Below are 26,079 nucleotides of genomic sequence, written 5' to 3' on the forward strand. Positions count from 1 at the left end.
AACTTAATAGCCGACCCGCAGAAAGAAAGACATTCTATTCACATAAGATACAGAATCTATTTTTGTTTTTGTGTCTTTACTTTTAAGTAAAGATATTTGATTGATACTTTGAGGAACTTTACTAGAAGAGACTAGATAGCTGTAAGTTTGAGGTATTTAAGTAAGAATAACAGGCTAAATTCTATTCTTTGATTATTATTTTCTTCTTTTTGCCTTTCTCTTATTAACGAAAGTATTACCATCTTGCAAATGTTGTTTTCAGTATTCACAGTATATCTATTGTATGGTTAAAAGTACCACTTTACAGAATCCTTTTTTTTTTTTAAGTTTTCCGAAACTAACTCGAAAATAGCTATTTTTTTTAAAAAAACTCGTGTACCAAAAGCGTATTTGTACATCAATAACTTTTCCTCGTAAAATTTGATTGAGTACATCAGTGATAGTATAGGTAGATTCTCTTTAGAGTTCCATTTCTCTGTAATTTATGGAAACTATTCTTGCTTACTGTTATATGTTCAACATGGTACGGTCGTGGTTTGGGAATGTAAAAAGGCGCTGGAACAACTGGCTAGGCATAATAAAATTCGGCTGGAATGGATCCTGGGTCATGTGGGGATTAAGGGGAATAAAACAGCCGATCTGATGGCCAGGAACGGAGCTAACACTCCTTTCATTGGCCCGTAACCTGTCCTGAAGATCACTATGGGTGCAGTTTGTGTGCGGCTCTCAGAGAATGGATCGGAGAGAGAGCATGAATAGAACTAGGTGACGCTTTCTAGAGTTAAATACAGCAAGAGTGTTTATGCCCTTGCTGTGTAAAAAAAAAGACCCGAAGAGATTCTGGGCTTGTACAGGCCTATTCACGGGGCATGGTAGGTTCAGGAATCACCTGAAAAAAGGTGGGGCTTATTAGCTCGGAACCGTTGTGCAGATTGTGTCTCGAAGAGAACGGAAATGGCCTCTCACATGTTGTTCGATTTCGTTGCTGTTGCGCCATGAAACCTTTGGTACTTTGAGGCCAAAGGAGATTCTATTCGTAGTAGCGCAAAAAGAACTAGTAGGGAAAGTGCTCAACCTCTTTAGTAGAGGAGGTTTCCTCTACTAGATCCAGCCTCTACATTAAAGCTCTTGTGGCTGCGGTGCTGTAGGGTAGAAGTCCCTTCCCGCCATTCTATTCTATTCTACTGTTAAATGTTTCGCTAAAGTCAAGTTAGTAGATAAATCATCATTTCGAAGTACCACTTTATTCAAACGATTGTTCACTTTTGGAATGACTCCTAGGTATTCTGTAAACTTCGTATGTTTATTACATTACCATGGGGTTATTATACTTTTATCAAACCATTGACAATTACAATAAATCATTTCTGTTTCTTTCTATTTATCACATCGCTTTGGAAGGTTTTCTTTTTACATTTCTTTACATTTCAGTTCATTTTAGGTTAGTTCTCGGAGAGCAGTTGAGAGAGGTTCCTTCCTTTAAGGTTAAATTTCTGCGTGATTACACACTAAGAAAATGAAAGAACTATAATAATAACTGAATAATAATTTAAAAAGTGCTAATTAGATGGCTACTTCCGCCACACATAAAAAGAATTAAAGGGGTTAGCTGATTGATCAGCGTACTGGATTCCCACGCGGAGATCCTGGGTTCGAATCAAGCTACCGGCCCTTAGACTAACTCTTTCTTGGAGCTTCATTGTCCAGTGATGGTCTGTAACGAGAGAACACTGCACAGAGGCCGTCCAACGAAAAAAGGAAAAGAAAATGAAAAAAAAAATCAACGGAAACGATGCGATTTTGCGCTCGTTATATGCGTAAATTATTTTGAAAAGCCGGTGAATGTGTGCGTGAAAGTTACGCACACATAGAAGAGCTGTGTGTGTGCGGAAGAGTGTGAGGAGGGGGAAGACGACACGGTATACTAGATTAGTGGCCGTGTACTTCCACTCGGCTACACGAGTTTGCAACCAACATTTTAACAGAAAACATCGCATTCACATGCTATTCGCAAGTTTTATAAGTTCACTTCCTTCACATAACTAGCTCAGTATTAATAGTTACAACCACTTTACCTATCTCATCTTATCCCAAACATAGTTCTGTAGTTGACGGGGAATTATATACTGGAACAAAATGGGTAAGTAAACCTGTTGGATATTAATTTTTCATTTTTCTTGTACAAAGTGTTGTTTGAATATATTTTCATTGTGAAGAAATTTCTAAGATTTCAGTGTTGGTCGAATTCTTCTTTAGAAATAGAAAAAAAAAAGGATTGAAGTCCTCAGGGCGGCTGTCAGAAAGACAAGCCGGCTAATCGACTAATCAAAGACCTGTAAATTTTTGATTCCTTTTGTACACGATATTATTATATACGAGATCCTGTTCTAAATTATTCACATCTAACAGTAAAACACAGTTTCTGGATTTATATCATTAAGAAAATAACAGTAAACAAGTTAAATTAATCAGTAGTTTGGAAGCTAGTGAATTTCAAAATTGAACATCTATTCTCATTAACTTTAAATTCCAAATTGATGATTTGTGGCTGGCTGTTCGGTGCCCCTTAAATTGAAAAAGCTATCAAAGATAGGCAGAAATAGATCGAAATACTTAGAAAAAAAACTACTTTTCTTACTCCAATTTCCATTATTTCAAACTTTTATATTTCCTCCAAAATTAGAACTTCTGATTTTTACAAATATTATACAATTTTTGAACTATTTAATTTCACAGAAATGACACATTGGAGGTAAGCCAACTTCCTTCCTTTCCCTTGAAACTGAGACTTCTTTATATTTTAAGAAAATTGATCTAAGTTAAAACATTTACGTGAATATAATTTGTACCGGAAGCTTTGAGGAAATCAAAGATGCGATTTTCATGAAAATCGCCAAAAAAAAAAAAAAGGAAGCTCAGTAAAGTACTTTCAGTTGACCTATTTTTGATTACTAAGTTTACGCTAAGCTTCCAAAGTGGTAACCAAACTAAATATGAAGTTCATCTGATTTTTTTTTACATTTTAGATCATTTTCTGTAAATCACTTAATCGGATTAAAGGGATTTCAAAACGGATATAATATATATTCGACGAACGATGGCACTGATTTCCGGTGAAATCTTATAGAAAAATTTGACATAATCAAGAACTTCCTCTAATTTAAGAGTAAAGGAAAGTATTAATTATGGTATTCAGGTTAGCCACTATTTCTATAATGTGTATTAATTCCCAGACAGCCTGTATACTTCCGATTCTTAATACTTTCTTCGCCCAGACCAGTGCCCTACTCTTATTTCCGGAGTGAAGTATACTTCTTTTTTTTTCTAATGGTTTGCGCTACTTTTTAAAGCCGATTTGTTTAACTTATTTACATATATTGAAATTAACAACTCTTCTTGGAACCTGAAACAAAATAATATTTTTTTCTTTTCTGTTTTTAATAATACGATAATAATTTTACGATAATATCGATAATACGATAATAATTTTAATAATACTCGTAATTAGACTGTTTTTACTCGTATATTGGGTATTATTTCCTTATTTTCACTTCCTGTTGAAAATAAGAGGAATTGTTACGATCACAAATTTTCTGTTTCGAGTTTTGACCTGAATTATTTGTTTTAAGGTCCGCTGAATCCAAAAAAAAACGTTGTTTTTACCAATTTGTCTATTTGTCAGTCTGTCTTTGGTGGCTTGCGATCAATTTACCTCAAAAACTAGACATCGCAGGAAGTTATTAATAATCAATCAAACGTAGTAAATCTGAACTTGATTGATTGATTCAATTTTTTCAGTATTTGAAAAATAAAGTTCCAGTGCGTAATTCGTTTGAACGCATCCTGTGCAAGTTTGGTGATTATGCTTACCTCTAAACTGCTATTTCAAATTAGTGAATGCAGTTATCGTGTATCAAATATTAAATATGTAACAAAAATTTTTACATTTGAAGAAAATATGTATTTTTTTTTTTTTTACGCTGAAATGTCATTTCAATTTTAGATTTTAGATTACGGAGTGCCAAACATAACATTTGATGCCAAAATTTCGTGTTTCAAGAATTCAGTTGGCAAGACGTGAGGTGTTTTTTTTTTTTTTGACGTTTCTTTTCAAATTTTTAATTCTGCAATATTTAGAGTAAAAAAAGAAAAAGGATATTCCTTTGAACACTAGACAGACTTTTATAACTAGTAAGTTTAGAAGTATTGCTTTCTTGCAGATTTTTCGTTTTGACTTTTCATAGTAAATAAAGTTCTTTTTTGAACCAAAAAGTGGTTTTTATATATTTATTCGTTCTGGTTATCTCGATATATGCAACGATCACAAGTTGATATTGGTATGAAACACATGTCTAATTCTATTCCTTCAGTTCTCTTTTGAATTTCATCTACTAATTGCATACTAGGATATCTTTTATCTGAGAAAATTCTTTTTAAGACAGTCCTGGGAGATGGAAGTGGTTTTTCGGTTCTTTCACCTTTACAACATCCGGGCATTTATCATTAAAAAAAAAAAATGGCAAAACTTATGAAGTCTGAATAAAAATCAGTTTAATATTAATACGATCATTACAGCATAGATTTCCAATACTTACGGGAATTTTCTCAAAAAGACGGCTTCAGCTATTTTAACTATCAAGGACACCGTTGCTAGAATTTCCAAATCAAAGAATCAGTAAAACGGAAGTATAACTGAAAGGAAATTTTTCTTGGATTTTGTTTTTATGATTTCCTTTATGAAAATTGTTCCAGTGATATTTATTCATTAAACTTGGTATGCCATTTTTATTTTATAAACGAATTTGTTCAAGGGGATTTTCTGAAAATGTAGGTTTTGTTCTAAGATTGTAATCACAGCTTTTAAATTTATGTGGCCAATATAGCCAATCTCATGCTAGCTGAACGTGTAATTTTTGTTTATGCAACTAATGCATATTTTTATATCCAGCTAGTATGATTATACCGCCAAAATTCAAATAGGTATTATACTCAGTTATAGCATTTATTTGAACAAATACACTGCCATGTATAATTGACTTACACACATATAATTAGTCTAAACTAGTATTAGTAGTTGTTAATAATTATTAATTACAGAATCCCTCTTCAAATTACCTTTCTAATTTGTGTTACGCACAAATTTAATACGACTTTATATTTTGAATTAATGTACGATATGCTTGTCCAAATTAGTTAAATCAGAAATTTTCTAAATACTTGATTTGTTTCTTCTGAAAGATCTGCTTTCATGATCCTCATCCGTAGTTTTAGTTCTCTACAATTTTCCCAGTTAGAAAAGAAAATTACCTCACTTCTAAAATTTTTCACACTACTTGTGCTACCTTGTAAGAACACAGGCGATGGTAGATATCCGGTTTATTTCATGACCTTAGAGGCATGCGAGTTTCTGTAGTCGCAAACTTATACTTATTTGTTGTAATTACGTCTTTTCTTATATTTTTATTTTGTACTTTTCTTTTGCTTTTAGATTATTTTCATTTTAGAGATTTCAAGTGTTACTTGACAATTGTCACGTTCTAACTTATGCTTCTGTAAATAAAGTAAATTAAAGCCTATTTTTTTACAGGCGTAATTTACCTCCAACTACCAAATTAGGAGTCGTGGACGAAGGCGACTAGCAAAGTATAAACCTCTTATATTAACCATTAAATACAATCCAAGACCTAGACTGGGAAACCAATCCAGTAACCAACAATACATCTTACCTTTGCGGGCCTCGCCTTATCGAATTTCCCAGAAAAAAGGGAGATATTTGGATCGTTTTTTCCCAGCCAAATAACGGTTGAGGAAAGGGTTTACTAATTTTAAAGATAATATAAAAAAAATCAATGAAGTCGTAAAGTTTAATGTTTCAACTTCAGGCCATTTTTCGAAGTCTTTGTCACCACATCCTACATCCTAGGTTTTTAGCCGTGTCATAGCTTATGTAAGGGATTGAAGGGGATCTACTTTTAGATCTACCCACCGATAGAATGGCTCCTACGATATACATACATACACGTACATACCACTTCGGCTCTTCAAGGTAATTTTTCTGTGCAGTGGACCTGAAAGCATGGATCTATCAATATCAGGTGGTCCAGAAGAATGGCTCCACGCCAGATGAAAGGGTGGAAACTAGGTGTCCAAGACTTCTGATATCTGGAAATTCTGTATACGAAAATTGGTAGTTAACTGAAATTCTTTCTTGGTTACTTGGAAATTTGGAACATAAGGACAATTAAGCGTCAAACCATCTAGCATGGAAGAGGCCCAGTAGAACCTTTAAGGGTCCAAGAATATTTCGGCACGGATGTTACTCTCATCAGTGGCTAAACACTGTTTAGTACAGATGACCTTAATAACTTGCTGCAGCCTTCTTGATTGAGTTTTATTATGTGGTCATGCCGAAATTTGGTTTAAGTTAATTGAGTCTAGATCTCTGATTAATGTACTTGTTTTTATTTTAGTTATTCTCTTAATCTAACATCCTAAGTTTGTTGGTGCTGGCTGAGTCTATGGTTAAGTAAAGTGGAAAGCTAAGGAAGTATTTTTCTTTTTGTTTCAATCTTCCCTTCAAATGTTTCGAAGACAAGGTGTATTTGGCTTTTTATCGGCGTTACGTCGCATGAAGTAAGATTGTTTGCGGCAGTAAATGATTGGTGTTTGATGGTTATTGTTTCTCGTCGCTTGGTGTTTAAATGCTCTTCGCCGTTGTTAACTGCGAGATACCTTGAGGGTAGTCGTTTTCTTGAAATTAGAATTAGTTGTAGAAGCCTTGGTACTCATCAATGAAGTCAGTTGATGGCAGTATACTATAAAGTGAAATGAATTGAAAGTCATTTATTATAAAGTATACTTCTTTTCTTGGGAGGCAGAGAATCTGAAAATCGGACCATTTCCTCTGCCCGTTTAAAAAGGAAGTTAAACCTATATGAAAGATATTGAGCAAACTTGTCTATAACTTATCCAGTCTACAACCGCAAAACGTAACAATAGCAAATTATCATAGATAATGCGCCACACGTACTAGTATATGGAGTAAAAAAAATATATAAACTATTCATTTAAATTATTGTATAGGCAAAATGGTCACCAGAATATTATGTTATCTTGTATGTTTCTACTAATTAGATATGGTACATAAATAAAACATTACTAATTTAAATTTGTAAACAAATTTTACTAACAAATTAATATAATATGACCTTTAAAAAACGTATTTTTAAATTTTCTAAGATAACATTGTCTGAAAATTTAATTGTTAAGTGATACATACTCCTCAGTATTTGTAATGTTATTTCTTTTTTTATGCCTGTTTTCTGTTTGAAGAGTATTAATTATTCATAAATTTAATAAATCTCAAAATGTAAAAAACTTACTTGAAATTTACTACTCAATTTTCGAGTGTTTTTTTTTATTTTTCCGGATTAAGGATAACTTAGGATAATTTTCTAGATGCTGATCTATTTAAATTAGTTTTACCAACCACACATATAAAAGTATATAAATATAATAGTTGAAACTATTTCCGCTCGAAAAATCAATTTAGGTGATTTCCGGGGAAGAAGCAGCTTTCGATTTACCACTAATGTTCTCTAATGTTACGTTTTACTATTTAGATGATATTGTTGTAAAAATTGTGAGTTTTTAAAAAGGCTAGAAGGAAAGAATGAATCTTTTAAATGTGGCCAAATAATAAATCAAATATCGAAGTTTGAAAAAATGTACATTAAAATTACTGTAAGAAACCGTGTGTGCTTTCATATCGGGAGTTTCAGTTTTAGAGGTACATTCTTATCGATTTTAGGAGTCGATCTTTTTGTGTTTTAAGTTCTTTCGTTTTGTTTTAGTGGCCCCTCTATCGTTGGTAGAGGTCTCTTTTAATAGCTGTTTCTTCTTATCGTTGTAGAGGTCTCTTTTCTTAGCAGTTTCTTCTTATCGTTGTAGAGGTCTCTTTTCTTAGCAGTTTCTTCTTATCGTTGTAGAGGTCTCTTTTCTTAGCAGTTTCTTCTTATCGTTGTAGAGGTCTCTTTTCTTAGCAGTTTCTTCTTATCGTTGTAGAGGTCTCTTTTCTTAGCAGTTTCTTCTTATCGTTGTAGAGGTCTCTTTTCTTAGCAGTTTCTTCTTATCGTTGTAGAGGTCTCTTTTCTTAGCAGTTTCTTCTTATCGTTGTAGAGGTCTCTTTTCTTAGCAGTTTCTTCTTATCGTTGTAGAGGTCTCTTTTCTTAGCAGTTTCTCTTATCGTTGTAGAGGTCTCTTTTCTTAGCAGTTTCTTCTTATCGTTGTAGAGGTCTCTTTTCTTAGCAGTTTCTTCTTATCGTTGTAGAGGTCTCTTTTCTTAGCAGTTTCTTCTTATCGTTGTAGAGGTCTCTTTTCTTAGCAGTTTCTTCTTATCGTTGTAGAGGTCTCTTTTCTTAGCAGTTTCTTCTTATCGTTGTAGAGGTCTCTTTTCTTAGCAGTTTCTTCTTATCGTTGTAGAGGTATCTTGTTTACAAGTCGTTTAGTGGCTTTTTGCATTTTTTTTTTTTTTTACTTAAAAGTCTTTCGATTTGTCTTATTTTTCATTTGCAGGCACTTTATCCTGTAAAACTCCCAAATACAGGTGAACAAATCAATATTTCTAATGTATGCTATAAAAAGTAACTTAATTGAATGGATGTCCATTATTTACTGTCATTATAATCCCTAAAGTTAACCTTTAAGTCCTCTTTAACTTTCAAAACCCAACCATAAAGGACGATGCCCTCACATTAGGAAAGCCCCGCCATATCAGCAAAAGTAGAAAATAGTTAAAAGCTTGTCTAGTCCGGCTTTTGTTAATTAGCAGCAGTGTCTCTCTTGGGAAGAATTTGTTCCATTACACGAGTTGAAATTACTGGATTTCTTTTTCCATCTACGAAGTCTTTATATTTAACGATGGACTTATTCTCAAGATAAGAGTTAGAAATATTTTTATTTTCTTTAGAATTTGCTGATCTTAAACTTTTTAATACTTTTATTAATTACAAAATCACAAGGCACAATCAAATTCTTATATTTATTGTAAATTAAATGAACGAATTACAACTTTTGTTATAAAATACTAATCGTTCCCGTTTCAAATTATCCCATTAAGTTTAAATGTTGCAGAATTCTTTATCTGATGAAAGTTCACCTCTCCCTCTACCTACAGAAGATGGAGAAGATTGCAATTCCATGTGTTGCGGCCTTACCACTTGACCCACTGACAGGGCGCCTACACCTAAATTAAGTTCTTGAAGTGTCCTTGCTAAATGAAATTGTATTGAAACCTTCTTTCTAGTTTGTTTTAGTTTGAAGCACGCCAGATGATGTGAATCTTTGTCCTCCTTTAAGAGGTTGAGTAAAATCAAATTCGCCGCATCCTAAAAGATCTATTGTGACCCACTCCAGTATTAGTGTTTGTTATAATGAAGGCGTCTGTAAGCATAAGAAAAAGTGTACATGTTTCTGCATACCCCAAATCTGGAGCTTCATTCTCCAGTTATGTTCTACATTTCTCTCCATTTTTCTTCACTAATGGTTTTAATAGCTACTGCTAAAAACGTTACGTGAATCCACAGGGCCGCCATTCCAATCACAGGCTACGGGGAACTGGAACTCGTTGCCATGGATATTCAGCAATAAAAAGTCATCTGAGCGTCTTCTCCTTACCATCCCTCTCTGTCACTCTCTTTTAAAAGGAAACCTACAATTCTGGACGTTAACTTTTTGAAATTACAGTATGAATGCAAGAGCAGATTATAACTATTCAGTACAGATTGTAAGAAAAGTAACAAACTTGATTAATATGGAACCCAGTTGAGCAAGAAAATCGTAATGATAGCAACTAGATAAATTATTAGTGGTGGTTGCTTTATAAATACATAATGGAGTTATTTATTTATGTATGCATCTAGACTTCCAATTTTGTCCTCATTAACATTCTTCTTTTTTTTTTTATTTAACCTTTTCACCTTCTACGAGTTGGAAAGGACATTTCCTAGCGAAATAATAAGTATTATTGTCTCTCTACCAGTTCTTGGGCCTCTGTGAGGTGAATAATAGATACTGGTTTTCTAATTCATAAATATGAACTATAAAATATAATCAATCTAATTCATACATATGCATTTAAAGTTGGCAATAACATTCGGCTGTTTGGAATAGAACCATAACTGAAAGTAATTAATTGACTCCAAAGAAAGTTAGAAGATAATTACAGTCTTAATTATGGGAAATGGCAGTTACAGAGCTTTAATTTCAAATTTATAAATATTTCCCTGGCAACAGTTGAAATTGGATTCAAGCTTATTGTTGCCATTGGTATTAAAAGTTAGTGTGAACTTCTTTATAGTCATACATTTTTATTATAATTATAATAATTAAACATTAAAATGCACTTCACTGTTATTTTTTTTTGTTTTTCAACATAAAATGTTATTGTGTGCATTAATTTAACAATTGGCCGCATAATGGATACAGAGAAACAGAAATTCACCTGTTTATAAGCGAGATTTTTATTTTCTTTATGACGACTAATTAAAATAAATTGCCTGTGTCGTAAATTTTACAAACTAACACTCACCTACAACTCAATATCTGATTTGATTCAATATTGCTTCCATCTGGGTTTCTACTCCAATTTTTGTTTAGCTCAAATTATGATTTCTCTCTCTCTCTCTCTGTCTGTATATTGGGTTGACCCTCAAATAAGAACAGAAAATAATTCTTTTGAGTCTGAATGAAAACAATTTATGAAACTTGGCCATGGTTTAGAAATGTCATATACTGACTTAGCATTATGGTAAAAGATTTCTCTCAAAAGTGAATTGACAAGTTGTCATATTTACTTATTATATTGGTATGTTTTACAATTGCTTTATTAGATTAATTTCTAGCAAGGGAACAAAAAAATGAAAAGAACATTAAATTATATTATTTAGTTGATTGAGATTGACCCTGTTTGCTGGAATATTTTACATTACAATTTTAATAGGGTGAAAAAATAATTGCCAGTTTTCAGTCGTGCTACATTTATTCTGCCGAGCTTTCGACCTAGGGACTAGGTCATCTTCAGGGCTAGTTTACAAAGTAATATTTTACATTACAGGGTTGGTGTGTCTTCTGTCTTATCTATGAACAGAAGAGAGTCTATGAGAGTCCATGAACAGACAAGACCAACCCTGTAATGTAAAATATTACTTTGTAAACTAGCCCTGAAGATGACCTAGTCCCTAGGTCGAAAGCTCGGCAGAATAAATGTAGCACGACTGAAAACTGGCATTTATTTTTTCACCCTATTGAAACTATGAATCAGTCACCAAAAATAATCAATTACAATTTTACTTTATTCAAGAAGTAATACGAGGAAGAAGTTTTAGTAAGTGTTCATGGTTTTGTGATGTTTGAAGTTTGAAAAAAAATCTTTTCTTTTTTTTTAGTAAATGTGCTTAGATTGTGTTTGTAAAATAGTTAGACCGATCTTCTAGGCCGGCAGCCTCTGAACTACCTAGTCTTTCCGCGGGTTTTATTGTAATCCAAGTGAATACAGTATACGGCGGTGAGCTAGAGCTTAACTTTGGATTCACTAAAACCCAAATAATTACATTCATCAAATATCTTTATGTTAGAGCTATGTTATTGTTTAAATTTGGAGGGTGTCAAAGTTTGATGTTTTTTGATGATGTGCTGGAGAATATCTTGACGCCAAGATTCCTCTTTCATCATGAATAATTGGTTGATTCTATTCGTCATAGCGCTGTACTATATCGTCGCCTAAGAAGTGATACCTCGTAACTACAATTTCAACGAAAATTACATTTTTATATATAAAAAATGAATATATATATAAAATTTATTTTTTATAAATTACACTTTAAAGACGACAGTCACACTAATAGTTAATATTGAAAGAAGAATTACTGTATGCCTTAAAATGAATTTTATATCCTGTTTTTTCCTTCTCCTGTAAAGTTGATATTTTCTAGTTACAAGGTATCACTTCTTAGGCGACTATATTTTATTTTAATTTTTGTTATTCATGTATATTCTATGTATGCTATTTTAAATATATATTTTCTAAGACGGATATAATTAACGATATTATCAACAACAGTGGACGTGGCCACATTTTTAGTAAATTGTTTTATTTTTGAAATAGTTAAACAACCTTTGGACTTCCTCTCGCAAGATTAGGATTGCGATCACGTGACATTTTCAATCTCGAGTTTCACAGGAACAATCTATTTTGAGATCCTTTAGTCTGAAAAGGTAGTTTTCTTTGATTTTTTAAATAATCTATGTATGTGAATTTATAGTTTGGTGAAACCCTCTCACTACTCTGTACATATGCAGACGATACAGCTACAAGCTACACATCCTTCATCAGCTTCATACAAGTTACAGACACACTTACATAAAATAGAATTCTGGGCAAAGAAGTGGCGGATTAAAATGAACCCACAGAAATGCCACAGCATGCCACGTTTACTCTCCGGCGGGGCTCCTGTCCACCTGTCCTCTTCAACAGCAGTCCTCTTTCTTGTACAGATCTGGTGCGCTACATTGGGCTCTACATAGACAAACGACTCACGTGGAACCCACACACTAGACTTAAAAGACAAGCAATGACAAAACGTGCGAAACTTCTTTACAGACTACTTGGACGACGCTCCAAATTGCCCATAGAACTCAAACGTTTAACATACAACACTATCCTCAAACCTAAGTGGACTTAGGGACTAGAGCTGTGGGGTTCAGCCAAACCTACAAACATAAGGACAATACAAACATTTCAGTCAAAACTCCTCCGACAGATAGCTGACGCTCCTCTCTACGTGACTAACCTCACTCTTCACACCGACCTCAACATTCCCTTCATAGACCAACTCGCCAAGACTAAATACCAAAAATTCCATACTACTCTCTCGACTAGCTCTAATCCTCTTGTACTGTCTCTCGCTTCTTCTGACATCCCTAATACTCCTCGCCGACTGAATCGCCAGTGGCCCCGTGACTTCCTTTTAGGCTGAGGACCTAAATTATTACTCTCTTCTCTCCTCCTCGTATTCTCCTTCTCACATTTTCCTCTCTCACAAAGGAAGTGCTACCCTGGGTAGTTTCTCTCCTCCTGCTCTCCTCCCGCACCAGTTCATCATACTCTTCATATTTATTTATTGTATACAATGTATACAGATTGTAAATTACAAAATAAATTAAAAAAAAAAATAGTTTGGTGAAAGACATTTCAAATTTTTGCATATCTTTCGTTTATTGATGATAATTCAAAAAATATAAATAATTAATTTATTAATTAATAAAATTATCAACTTCTAGGATTGTGTGGATATTGATCGGGTAACCAAGGCAACACTTCACTCTTTCTAGATAATTTTCTTAAAGAGATAATAGGCGTCTTTTTTTGTTTTTGTTGTTTTTGAGGTTATCTCATTGAGATTATAACGGAGAGCACTGATTACTGTAAATATTTAATACATATTTAAAATTTGATTATAGTCGTGTTTCTTGTGATAGCATTGAGATTAGCTGGAGATAAGATGTAATAATGTTTAGCGCTTCCCACCCGTCTTCACTGGAACTGTAACCGTGCCAAGTGTGTTGTTTGCAATCACTTCTTATGAAACACGTGTAAAAATCATTGTAAGAAACTAATCATTTACTATGTTGGATGAGGCAACAGTAAAACAAAAATATAATCTTTATTGGGTGATTTTCAATCATTTTTGCCATTCTAAAAAGAATGCTGAGTTAATTTTCATCAGTTCTTGGACTTGCTTCCTCCCCAATACTCATTACAACTGATCGGTTTTTCAGATCAGTCAGGTTTCCTCAGGGAAGTGACCTTGGATCAGTTCTTTGCATCCTTTACCCAGTTGATATTCTCACTTAACGTGGCACAGTACTACTATCATTCCTCTATGATGGATAGAGTGTGATTGTTTCTTAATACCGATCGCTAGAAGAGCCTTTCAAATTGCCCAGCGGATCTTGAAGCATAGTTTCTACAAATGGAAATTAAAAGATAAGGAAACCAAAAAACAAGTTTGACTTCTTTACATTTTGGAGAGTTTCCGTCGCTCCCGCCTATTTTAACTAAATCTCAATTCCGTGCAGGGGCGGCTTAACCTATAGTGCAGGGTGTGCAATGCACACGGGCGCCGCCGTCTCAGGGGGCGCCGCGGCGCTCCCTGAGACAGCTAAGAGCATCGTCTTGGACCATCATGGTACAACAATGATATGACAGAAGCGGCCAGCCAGCGCGGTGGCGGCAGTTATCAAACGCGATAACTTAGTTAATAGTTATAGCCGCGGGGGGAGGTCAGACCTAGGGGGCGCCAGGGTTTCATTGCACACGGGCGCTACACGAGCTAGAGCCGCCCCTGATTCCGTGCGCAGACAAAGTTCGATTCCCAGGATTGTATCTAGAACGTCGTACTCACATGGAATCCCCACTACCCAATTGTCGTGTCTTTCAACAGGACGGTGCAAATTACTGCATCGTTTGGTAACTAAATAATTTTATTTACGTTTTATCTGGAGATAAAACAGACCTACGGAAGTTGACTAAGCCTTTCCCCTGCATCCAGCCATCCAAATTAGAAATCCACGTCGTACAGACAGACGCTCACTTTTATGTCGTCAATCTTAACTTCTTCCACAATGACCTCAATGTACGATCTACTTTCTAGAAGCTATAAAAATTACTATTGCATCCTTTCCATCAATGTCTTTTTCCTGACATCCACATTACAATATTCTCCCTGAAAACAATAAGTGGCGTCTGAAGTGCTAAAAATCCTAGAGACTAATCAATAATGCAAATAATGTAGTTAAGAAGGATTGCCAATACATTTGTAGTTATTCCATCAAGTGCCATATGAATGTATGAACTTTTGCGTTCAGTTTTGCTTCACATTACAGTCGAAATAATAAAATAAATAATCAGTTACTTTAGTTATACTTAAAATTACGATCAGAATGGTATTCAGAAACGTACAATAAAAGAAAGCGCACTACGGTAGAAAAGGTCGCCAAAAACACGAATGATTTTTTTTAAAAAAAATTGTAATAAAAATTTTAAGTTTTCTATAAATCAAGTTTCAAGGAAGAATATAATCATGAGGGATTCGAGAGCGCGGCCATGAGAAATGTAACACTTAACTGTACTTATTGCAGTTATCTTTTTTGCAATAAATAGTTTGTAATTAAAGCCAGTGAGAGGATGTTGCAAAAAACAAACAAACACAAATTCCAACCAGAAGACTTGTTAGGAATTTATAAAATATAATCTCATAAATACTTGGTGCAATACCAGAAATCAAGAAATGTCTTTATTGTTCTCCGGCGACCTTACTTAAAAACTACAATGAATTCCAAATTATTATTTTTTATTTAAGTACCATATTATTATATAATAATAATAATAATAATGTATTTATTATTAATCAATTACAAAAGCTACTATTTACAAATAAACGGATTCATACAAAGCATGGACAATAGTCCATCTGCTGAGTTGCGTCGTAATAGTTCTTTAATTTTCATACATATATGTATATATTTATAACAAAATAATAATCACTCTTGATATAAACAGAAAAATAAAACCAAAACTAAATAGAAAATAAGCAGTAATACTTCCAGATTCTTTAAAATATATAAAACAAATAAAATTATATTTTTAGTTATTTTAATGGTAATTAAGTATTATAATTTTCAATTAAAAAACTCCTGTATTTCCAAGCATTAACGTGGTAATTATATAAAGCTGCCCAATTCTGACCATTCAAATAGCTGATACATTCTTCTTTAGACAAATATTTCTTACCGAACCACCTTACCCTGAACTCACCCAACACCGGGCATACTGCTAAATAGTGGAAAGTATTTTCTATGGCCTTACAATTACACATTGTACATAACTGAATCTCCTCTCTCCGTGTTATATTGTAATTTAAATTTAACAATTGACCTCTTAACTTTATTATTGTTTTCATAAAATTGAAATTAACATCGTCAGAAATATAATGATTATTACCTAAACTTAAATTTAACTCACTATACAAACGGTGATACTGGGAGTTTTGAGCTTTTACGATTAAATTGTTCTTAAAATCATTTCTAATATTCCCCAGTAAACCTTCAAAACATTGTTTAGTCTCATTAATGAAATAGTAACTGTTTTCCCAGCTGTACTTTTCACAAATTGCTTGAAATTCCTTATACCAAAATAGTTTTTTACTGATTATTTCCCCTGCCAAAATTTTTGGGATTCTATTATTAGGCAGAAGCAACACTTTTTGAATATATTTCAAATGCAGTTGGAGAGTTGATATGAAGGGCGGGTCAATTCCAGTCTCCAAATATATTACATAATTTGGTGTTGACCTATAAAGTGAGAAGAGCTTTTTTATAAAAAAGGTAAACAATTTTTCTGTTGCCTCTATACGCAAAAACCCCCACACTTGCGCAGCATAGTTCATAATCGCTCTACTGACAGAGTTAAACACTTCTACTTTTGACGATAAAGGGACATCTTTATTTTTAAAAAATTTTGAATAAGTAGAGTGAATACTGAACTTGGCAACACTTAACCTGTCCTCAAAATGCTTCGCGAAGGAGAGTTTAGGTGTTAAGACAAGGCCCAAGTATTTATAGCTGTTGACGATTTCAATTCGTTCCCCATTTAATTGCCATCGTTCACTTCTCGCCCTCCTACCACCTTTACCGAATACAATAATTTGAGACTTTTTCAAATTAATAAATAAATTCCATAATTTACAATAAGTAAAAAGTTTATTTATCATTTCTTGTAAAATAAAAGGATGGTCTGCCATTAACACAATGTCGTCTGCATACATTAAGCATCTAACATTTATTCCAGCAACATTAACACCTCCCTCAACAAATTCATAAATATCCGCTATAAAGATATTAAATAACGCTGGCGAAAGAAGGCAACCTTGTTTCAAACCAATATTAGTGGCAAATTTATCTGTCACTCCACGTGGGGTCCAAACACACGATTCTGTATTATTATATAACCCCTTCAATAGACTTCAAGACTTCAATATATTTTGTAGAGGCACCCAATACATTTAATTTATAATAAAGAGCGCGCCGGTCCAGGGAATCAAACGCTGATTTAAAATCCACGAAAAAACAATAAACTTTCTACCTTTCTCCAAGGTTTTAAGCTTAATAATATTTACAAGGCTAAAAATACTATCCACAGTGGAATAGCCCTCCCTGAAACCTACCTGATGCTCTTTTAAAACATTATTTTTATTCACCCATTTATTTAATCTCAGCAGAAGCAATCCTGTAAATAATTTAGAAACACAGTCAGAGAAGGCTATTCCTCTGTAATTTTCAACTAAATTTCTTTTACCTTTTTTGAATAGAGGAAAAATTATTGATTTTGTAAAGCTCACTGGCACTATACCAGTTTCATAAATATGGTTAAATGCATTTAATAAATAATCTAAAAAATTTTGTGGACTCATTTTAAAAAACTCATAGGGCACCCGATCTGGTCCTGGTGCTTTTCCAATTTTAGCTCTGTCGAGCACTTGATTTAATTCATTGAATGTAAAGGGTTCATCGACAAAGAGAATAGTTATTAAGAGTGGCGCATAGCAAATAGGATCCCCACTTTGCATTGGATTTAATAAATTTTTAAAATGTTCAATCCACTCGATCTCTCTAATTTCAGGGGCGCCCACAAAACTACAACTTTTTAATTCCCTTACTAAACTCCAAAAACTTCTGGAATCAAATACTTCTTTAAATTTTCTATTTAAACTAAAATAATATTCTCGCTTCTTATTCTTACATGTTATCTTATATTATTATTATTATTATTATATATATTGTATATAAAATTGCCTCTTCAAATATTAACAAAGTTCAAAGTGTTGTCAACTTGGCCAATACAATAACTTTACGCATCACTTGATTTGCCAAGTTTGGTGGTGCGGTTGCATCCCACTTCCGTGAGTCCAGTTTTTGAACGTCCTTCAAAGTTGTCCCAGTTTTTCGAGCGTATCGTACACACACACATACTGAATATATAATTTTTCTCCAGGGCCGGAAATAAACAATGTGACATTCTATTTACAATCAAAATAAAATAAGGTTAAGGTGGTGAAAGAAAACAAAAACGGAACTTAGTTGCTCAATGAATCGATGAAAACAAAAGGTTTAGTTTTGCGTAAAAAGGGGATTTTTACAGCGCTCCGAAAAAGTGGAAATCTAGACAAACTGGAATCCTATTCTGTAATTTTCCCTGTATTATACATTTCATTTTCCAAACAAAGGCTACCCTTCATGTTTGTTTCAACCCTGGCTATATCAATAGGTGGCAGAGACAGAAAAAGTGGAATTCTAGACAAACTGGAATCCAATTCTTAATTTTCCCTGTATTATACGTTTCATTTTCCAAATAAAGGCTACCCTTCATGTTTATTTTAACCCTGGCCATATCATTATGGTGGCAGAGACAGAAAAAGTGGAAATCTAGACAAACTGGAATCCAATTCTTAATTTTCCCTGTATTACACATTTCATTTTCCAAACAAAGGCTACCCTTCATGTTTATTTTAACCCTGGCCATATCATTATGGTGGCAGAGACAGAAAAAGTGGAAATCTAGACAAACTGACATGACTTCTCTTCTCACGGAAGAGTCTCCCACGGAACTCTTGGATTTAGGTTCTTGAAGTTAGATTTTCCTTACCTTTTCTGTATTTACAGCTTATTTTCTGTATATGGAAAGATTGATGTTACCGACGAAACATTTTCCGTAGCTCCGGCAAGACAAAAAAGATCAATGGCTTTAAATGTACAGATGACGCACATTAATTGAAAATGAAAATGTTAATGATCATTAAATTCAATGAGAATATTGTTGCAATCCACTCTCAACGTGAATGATAACTGTTCCAATAAATTTTTTAATTACAAATTTTAGATAATAACCATAGAAACAAAATGTAATAATCAATATCTAGGTCACTGATTCTACTTAAAATAATATTTAATAAATCAGTGATTATTTTTTAATTTAATATTGAACGACCAGAGAAATCGACCGATTTGAATGCAATTTATGGTTTCAAAACAATCTGAATGACAATGACTAGTCAGATCACCTTAAAAATTGCAGTTAGAAACCGCAAAATTGTAAAACGGTTAGAAGGAATCAATTTTTGTCTAAATATCAACTTGAAAATAATGATTTCCCAATAAATTGAAATCTGTATTAAGTCAATAAGACATACAAAAAGAAAAATAAAGGTTTTCTTAAAACAGACAACCATAATACCATTAGTATTGTATTAAATAGAATGATGTAATTACATGATACAATTAGTCCCCTTTTTTTCGTTACAAATAGCAAATAATTTTATAGCTATTTACATGGGAGAAAAAAGGAATAATCTAAAAGAAGGTGGCTGTAATTTAAAAGACTCCTCTGTAGGTCGTTAAAATCTAGAGATATAAACCTAGTGAATGATGCCAGGAGACTATAATTTTATAGCTGCAAATAGCAATAAAACCAAAAGCTGATGAGCTTTCAAACATTATTTTTGTCTTATTGCAAACCTCCAAGTTCTCTAACCTACTAATTTTCTTCAACAAGTAGACATAGTTTAATGAATCCTCACAATCATGCGTTTTAATAAAAGTCTTTTTTTTTATTATTATTATTGTTGCAATTGTAAAATTGTGCGCCTGTTATTGTTCTAAATTTAATAAAGAAAGTTCAACTTTCAAGCACTCATCCATGCAGTCATTTCAGCTACTACTTGCGCTTAATTTGTAAGTTTTCATTTTTATATTATCAAACAACATTCAAAAATAGAATATTAAACTCATTATTAATAAATAAAATTTTAAAACGTAAGTTAGCAACATTTTTTAAAATATATAACATTTTTGGCATCTTCTACGAGGGTCGTTTGAAAAGTCCGTGCAAAAATAAAAACTACTTAATTTTTTGGGGTAAACCTTTTTTATTTTTCAACATAGTCTCCTTTTAGGCTTATACACTTCGTCCAACGCTGCTCTAGTTTGTTGATCCCTTCCGAATAATAGGATTTGTCCAAGTCTGAAAAATAGCCATTCGTTTCTGCAATCACCTCCTCGTTTGAATAAAATCTTTTTCCCGCCAGCCATTTCTTCATATTGGGGAACAAATAGTAGTCCGAGGGAGCCAAGTCTGGAGAATAGGGGGAATGTGAAACGAGTTGGAACCCTATTTCCATTAATTTTGCGACCACAACTGCTGAGGTGTGAGCTGGTGCGTTGTCGTGATGGAAAAGGACTTTTTTGTGGGCCAATCGTGGGCGTTTTTCTTGTAGCTCGGTTTTCAAACGGTCCAATAACGATGAATAATATGCACCTGTAATAGTTTTACCCTTTTCCAGATAGTCGATGAGGATTATTCCTTGCGAATCCCAAAAGACAGTCGCCATAATCTTTCCGGCCGAAGGAACGGTCTTCGCCTTTTTTGGCGCAGATTCCCCCTTGGTAACCCATTGTTTAGATTGTTCTTTGGTCTCAGGAGTGTAGTGATGTATCGATGTTTCATCCACAGTGACGAAACGACGCTTAAAGTCCTGCGGATTCTTCTGGAACAGCTGCAAACCGTCCTTGCAACACTTCACACGATTTCGTTTTTGGTCAAGCGTGAGCAATCGCGGCACCCATCTTGCGGATAGCTTTGTCATGTCCAAATGTTGATGCAAAATATTATGTACCCGTTCATTCGAGATGCCCACAGCACTAGCAATCTCACGCACCTTCACTCTTCTGTCATCCATCACCATATCATGGTTTTTGTCAATGATTTCTGGAGTAGTAACCTCAACAGGGCGTCCAGAACGTTCAGCGTCACTTGTGCCCATATGGCCACTCCGAAAATTTTGAAACCACTTATAAACTGTTCTAATCGAAGGTGCAGAGTCACCATAATGTTTATCAAGCTTCTCTTTAGTCTCCTGAGGCGTTTTGCCTTTCATAAAGTAGTGTTTAATGAACACACGAAATTCTTTTTCGTCCATTTTTTGAAAATCACTCGACTTCCTCGATTCAAACGAATGCCAAACACAAAGAAATAGACCGATCTGGCTGAAACTTGGTGTGTGTTCTTCCAAGAGATGCTACTAACTAAACATAACCTCTATACGCGCCAGTAGTGCTATCTCTCTGACTTTGCACGGACTTTTCAAACGACCCTCGTACGTCCTGATAGAAATCTCTCAAAGTCCACGGCGACTAATCGGTGACTTCATGTGCTTCTGTCCAAAATTAAGAGTATCGTGAGCTTTGGAAGAAGGAGTATCACTATTTAGCCCAGTGTGTCACATTTGCGAAGCATACACTGAGTTTAAAACTTAATTCACTTTAGACTTCTAAAGTGAATGTTTGGAAGATTTGGAGTTCGGAGATATATGTATTGCGACACGGAGGGTACTTATCCTTATGTAAGGTTGCCAACTGCCCTTTTTTTTTGGAAAGGACAATCCTTTTTTTAATACCTGGCTGTCCTTTTCCTTTCTTAAATTAGGAAAGGACGCCTTTTCTCCTTTTTTTTCAGATATTGTTCACACAAATCTAATTGATTTTATTGTATTTTTTTATTTAAGTTCTGACTTCCGAGACTTCTTCATTTGGCGTGATGTTTTGCTGTTCTAACTAAACTGAATAGGTCAAAAGGTTAAAATTGAAGTTACGATGAACTTTTCATGAATAAGTATGTAAGATATAAATGTACCCAGACTCTGCATGTACACCTAAAAGAAAAAAGGAAACCGAATGACATATATTCCCGGGCCCCAAAATCCTGTGGACGCCCCTGAATGTACCTAATTTTTTTTAGGGTGTCCTTTTTTGGAACTCTACTCAGGTAGGCAACCCAACCCTACCCTTATGAGAGGACCCTTGTCATTTTTATGAACAGCATTTAAGCTGTGCCACATTAGGCTAAGTTACCATTTCATTAGGCACTCATGGCATCATTAAAATCATAATTAATTCGTTGTGGCCAACAGAATTTCTCTTAAAAACAATTTTATTCTTGTTTCAAAATAGAACGTGAGCACCAGTTCCAAGTCAGAAAATAATTATCAACCAGTGTGTATAACAGAAAAGCGGAAATGAGTGCTGTACTCCCGTTTTAATATTTACATACAGATTATATTTGAATATTTATGACTTTGTCGCCGATTATAACAGGATGTGGGTACTAACTCTATGTTCTGCACTATTGAACTTCTGTGCTATAGAAGTGTATACAAAATATACAAATGTCTGCTATATTTAATAAACGATTTTTCAATTTTTACTTCAATTTGTGCGCTTCTAGCTCAAAACAAAATTAGCAGGAAACACGAACTTCATATCCGGCTTGGAGATTATCAATATTAGAGGATTAAAAATATAATTGCCGGGAGCAAACTGCTAAAATAACCCTTCACAGGCAAAGCAACCTTCTACCACCAAATGTACCCTCATTGAGATTTCTCCACGCTAAATTTTACAAATAAATGTTATAAATCTAAACTTTTCCAATCACTATAAAACCAAGTTTAAAGCAAATATTGTGGAAAACTGTGAAAACTGAGATAAGTGACTTGGCACTTCCGATTAACAAAATGTTTAGAAGCTAACTCACGTCGGGTTTCCAAACGTAGCATTAAGTTTTAAATTTTTCCAGTTAGTATTCCTTTTTCAGCTAGTGTGTTCTTACATTCAGACACTTCATTTTCTTGGTCTCTCAGTTCTGGCCAAACACTATGAAAACTGAATACGGAAAATTTGAATCTCATCACTACAATTCCGCTTATCAATACTAAGAGAAATTTAAAAGGTTGTTTGTAGCAAATTTATGTTTAATTGCAAACATAATTTATTTTTATCACATAATTATATGTATATAAATATTTGTACATGACAATTGTGTACTAATTGTATGTTCCATTACTGAATACTTGATTAAAAACCTAACGAATAATTAAATATTATCAAAGTACTTCCTTTGTTCGATGTCCACCATGTACTTATGGTGCGTGCTATTTGTAATGTATGCTGTTATATTGGAACTCCGAATAAATATATTTATTTCATTGAGAGGGAAGCCTTGATAAGTTAAGTGTGACAAGAACTTTTGCAGTCTATTATCATATAATTATTTCAAGCAGTGTTGTTAATCATGAGTTAATAAATTATTAGAGTTACAACTGTTCAAACACTAGTATATATTTGCAAACTGCATTCATTTTGCTCTGATGAAGAGAGAACTTTGTACAATTGTATAATTTTACTTTTCACTTATTTAGCAGCTAAATAAACAGAATTATTGAAGCTGCTGTAACTGAACTCTTAGTTTGTTTCATTTTTTATAAATATGTGTGTTTAAAATAATAGTTGTAATAAAAATAAACTTGGGATAAAACTGGAAATTGTTAACTAAATGTTTTATTGCACTAACGTGAAGTAAGCATTTAATTGCTTGAATATAACTAAAAAAAAGAAAAAATCTGTTATAATGAGGCCACCATACTGCTCCGGTTTGGCCACTATTTCTTCTTACTATCAACTCGATTTACTTTCCCGTGTCTCAAAGAAAGTATGCTCGTACTTTTGAAAGAATAGTTTTGTACGATTTATGGTAGGGATGGTCCATTGCAAGAGGTCTGTCACTTTATAAAATTCCAATACAGACTTCTTATTTTCTTTAAATTTTTTTAAAGAATATTTTTCAATCAGTTCACTCTATTAAATCTGTAACACTGCCTGATAACCGTGCGGTTTAAGACAATGGTGATAAATTGTCCTTCCTGCACTTTATTATAATAATAGGCCGATTTATTAACGATCGCAGGAAAATAAAATTTATAAACATCCGGTGTGAAGTTGATTTTCCCTTATTTCTCTCTTACTCAAGATCAAACTTAAAATTTTCACTGAATACTGGCTTAAATATTACGTCCAAGCTAATTCTAAGTTGGTATAGGTCTAAAAAGCTGTTGTCAATACCCAAAACACCCTATTTATGGCCAAACTAGCGGATAGTCCCTAATATTTCATTCGTTTTTTGATAATGAGAGTGAAGTAAAAGGTCTACCGTAGTTCTAACATTTAGTACTGGCCTTAGTAGCTAGTTGTCTTTACAACGTATAAGCTAAACTAGCTTATAGTTAGGATATATGTACCTTATGTTAGAATAAGAACCTTTTCTGTTTATGGTGTGGTTCAATAAATGCTTCTTTTACCTGAATAATATTTATCAGTATGAAAGGTTTAAAACAAAGTAATGGTTGGATTTTTTTTTCTCCATAAATGTGCGACTGACTAGATGAAATGGTTTTGAAATTCTCCGCGCGGTTGCCAGCATTTCATTTGAATTGGCGGCATAAACTTATGTTAGGCCATCTCTAAATACTGAACTCGACTATCTTTAGTGCTAATTCTATGTTATGTGCCAAGGATGTTTAGTTATGAACGTTGCGGTGAGAACTAACAGACTAAACGAAAAAGGCTTCAAAATAACAAGCTTAAATTGACAGCCTCCAAACTAACAGCCTCCAAACTAACAGCCTCCAAACTAACAGCCTTCAAACTAACAAGCTTCAAATTGACAGCCTCCAAACTAACAGCCTTCAAACTAACAAGTTTAAAACTAAAAGGCTTCAAACTAACAAGCTTCAAATTGACAGCCTCCAAACCAACAGGCTCCAAACTAACTGGCTTCGAATTGACAGCCTCCAAACTAACAGGCTTTAAACTTATAGGCTCCAAACTAACAGGGCCCAAACTTACAGGCTCCAAACTAACAAGCTTAAAACTAACAGGCTTCAAACTAACAGCCTCCAAACTTACAGGCTCTAAACTAACAGGGCTTCAAATAGATATTCGAACATTACCACCAGATAACGTCAGCAAGAGAAAAAGAAATAGTATTACTTGAGCATGAATAGGTTATATCCACGGTATTAAAGTATTTTGTTTTATTGTTATTGACAGGCCAGGCGCAATTTATATTCCTATCTCATTTATAGGAACATAATGGTTCAGTAAGGGGAACGGAGCGTGGTTAATATTGTATTTAAACATTCGTTAATTTTCTTTTGTTAATAATTAGCTTTTAGTAGAGATGTATTATGCAAACCAATCGAATGTATTATAAGTACATACAAAATGTATGATGTAATTCATGGCTGATAAGTTGTTGATCTCTGCGGTTTTTTTGCGTCTTAGTGTCGAAAAGAAAACCGATATTGTTATAATGGCAAGTTTAACAATATGGGGTTTAACTATATATCTACAGTTCAAATAAAAAGAATAACGTTCTTTAGTCCCTTAGCGACCTCTTGACCCTAACGATTATGGCACCCACACGTTTAATCGTATATGGTTCTTCAAAATTTCTGTTTGATATTGTGTTAGGAATTGTTAAATACACTTAAAAGTTTATCTTATCGGTTTGTAATTCAAACAATGTACACATTAACACATGTTTTTATTATTTGTTTAATTCTTTCTTTGGTAATCTTGTTTATCTTATGTTCTAAAATAGGCGCACTGATTTTAAGGTAGTTGTTGAAAATTTAAATAAAATAAAACTGATTTCTAAATGATCACACTTTTAATTAAGAGGATGAATTGATTTTTCTCTTCTAACTTTTAACCAGGAGAAAAAAAATCGTTTCGGACGCCATAAGATCCCCGAACAGCTTTAACCTTAAATTAGCTAATCTTTCTAGAATCCTAATATTGCTATTACAATTTTTACTAAACCTATGTCGGACAGTAAACTGATCGAGAATACCATCGATTTCAAGCAAGGCAAATGTTCTTCAGCAGGTGCAGCCACTTTTCTCAGCAGTAACGAAGTTTTGGAAATAATCATTTTCTAGAATGTGAGAATTAGTCTCAGGTTATAAATTTGTAGAAGAGGGCTGTAATGAGCGATGTGGATATCCACAACTGTTTCTTATCTCGTTTGTCTTTATTACTTTTTTTGTACTCTTAGAGAAGGTATTAAGATCG

General features: G+C 33.7%; 1 protein-coding gene and 1 long non-coding RNA gene across 3 annotated transcripts in view; one reads left to right on the plus strand and one right to left on the minus strand.

The window, feature by feature from the left end:
* The window catches only part of Drip (aquaporin homolog protein drip), a 51,859-nt gene that overhangs the window by 11,571 nt on the left and 14,209 nt on the right, over positions 1-26,079 (plus strand). Inside the window, exon 1 of one of the 2 annotated variants that reach the window (XM_074112702.1) lies at positions 1,940-2,140. The exons of the other annotated variant lie outside the window; for it this stretch is intronic. Coding sequence (XP_073968803.1) covers positions 2,137-2,140 — 4 coding nt within the window. The 5' untranslated portion in view covers positions 1,940-2,136. Of the gene's footprint in view, positions 1-1,939; positions 2,141-26,079 lie in introns of those variants that run through there. 2 annotated transcript variants of the gene reach the window in all.
* Positions 13,352-18,988, minus strand: LOC141454112 (uncharacterized). The gene is made up of 3 exons (XR_012458416.1): positions 18,761-18,988; positions 14,574-14,783; positions 13,352-14,024 (listed from the first exon to the last, which is right to left on the minus strand). It is a non-coding gene; the product is annotated as an uncharacterized lncRNA (long non-coding RNA).

The sequence above is a fragment of the Rhodnius prolixus genome, unplaced genomic scaffold (assembly GCF_049639745.1).
Source record: "Rhodnius prolixus isolate KJV_2025 unplaced genomic scaffold, Rpr scaffold_1, whole genome shotgun sequence".
NCBI lineage: Eukaryota > Metazoa > Arthropoda > Insecta > Hemiptera > Reduviidae > Rhodnius > Rhodnius prolixus.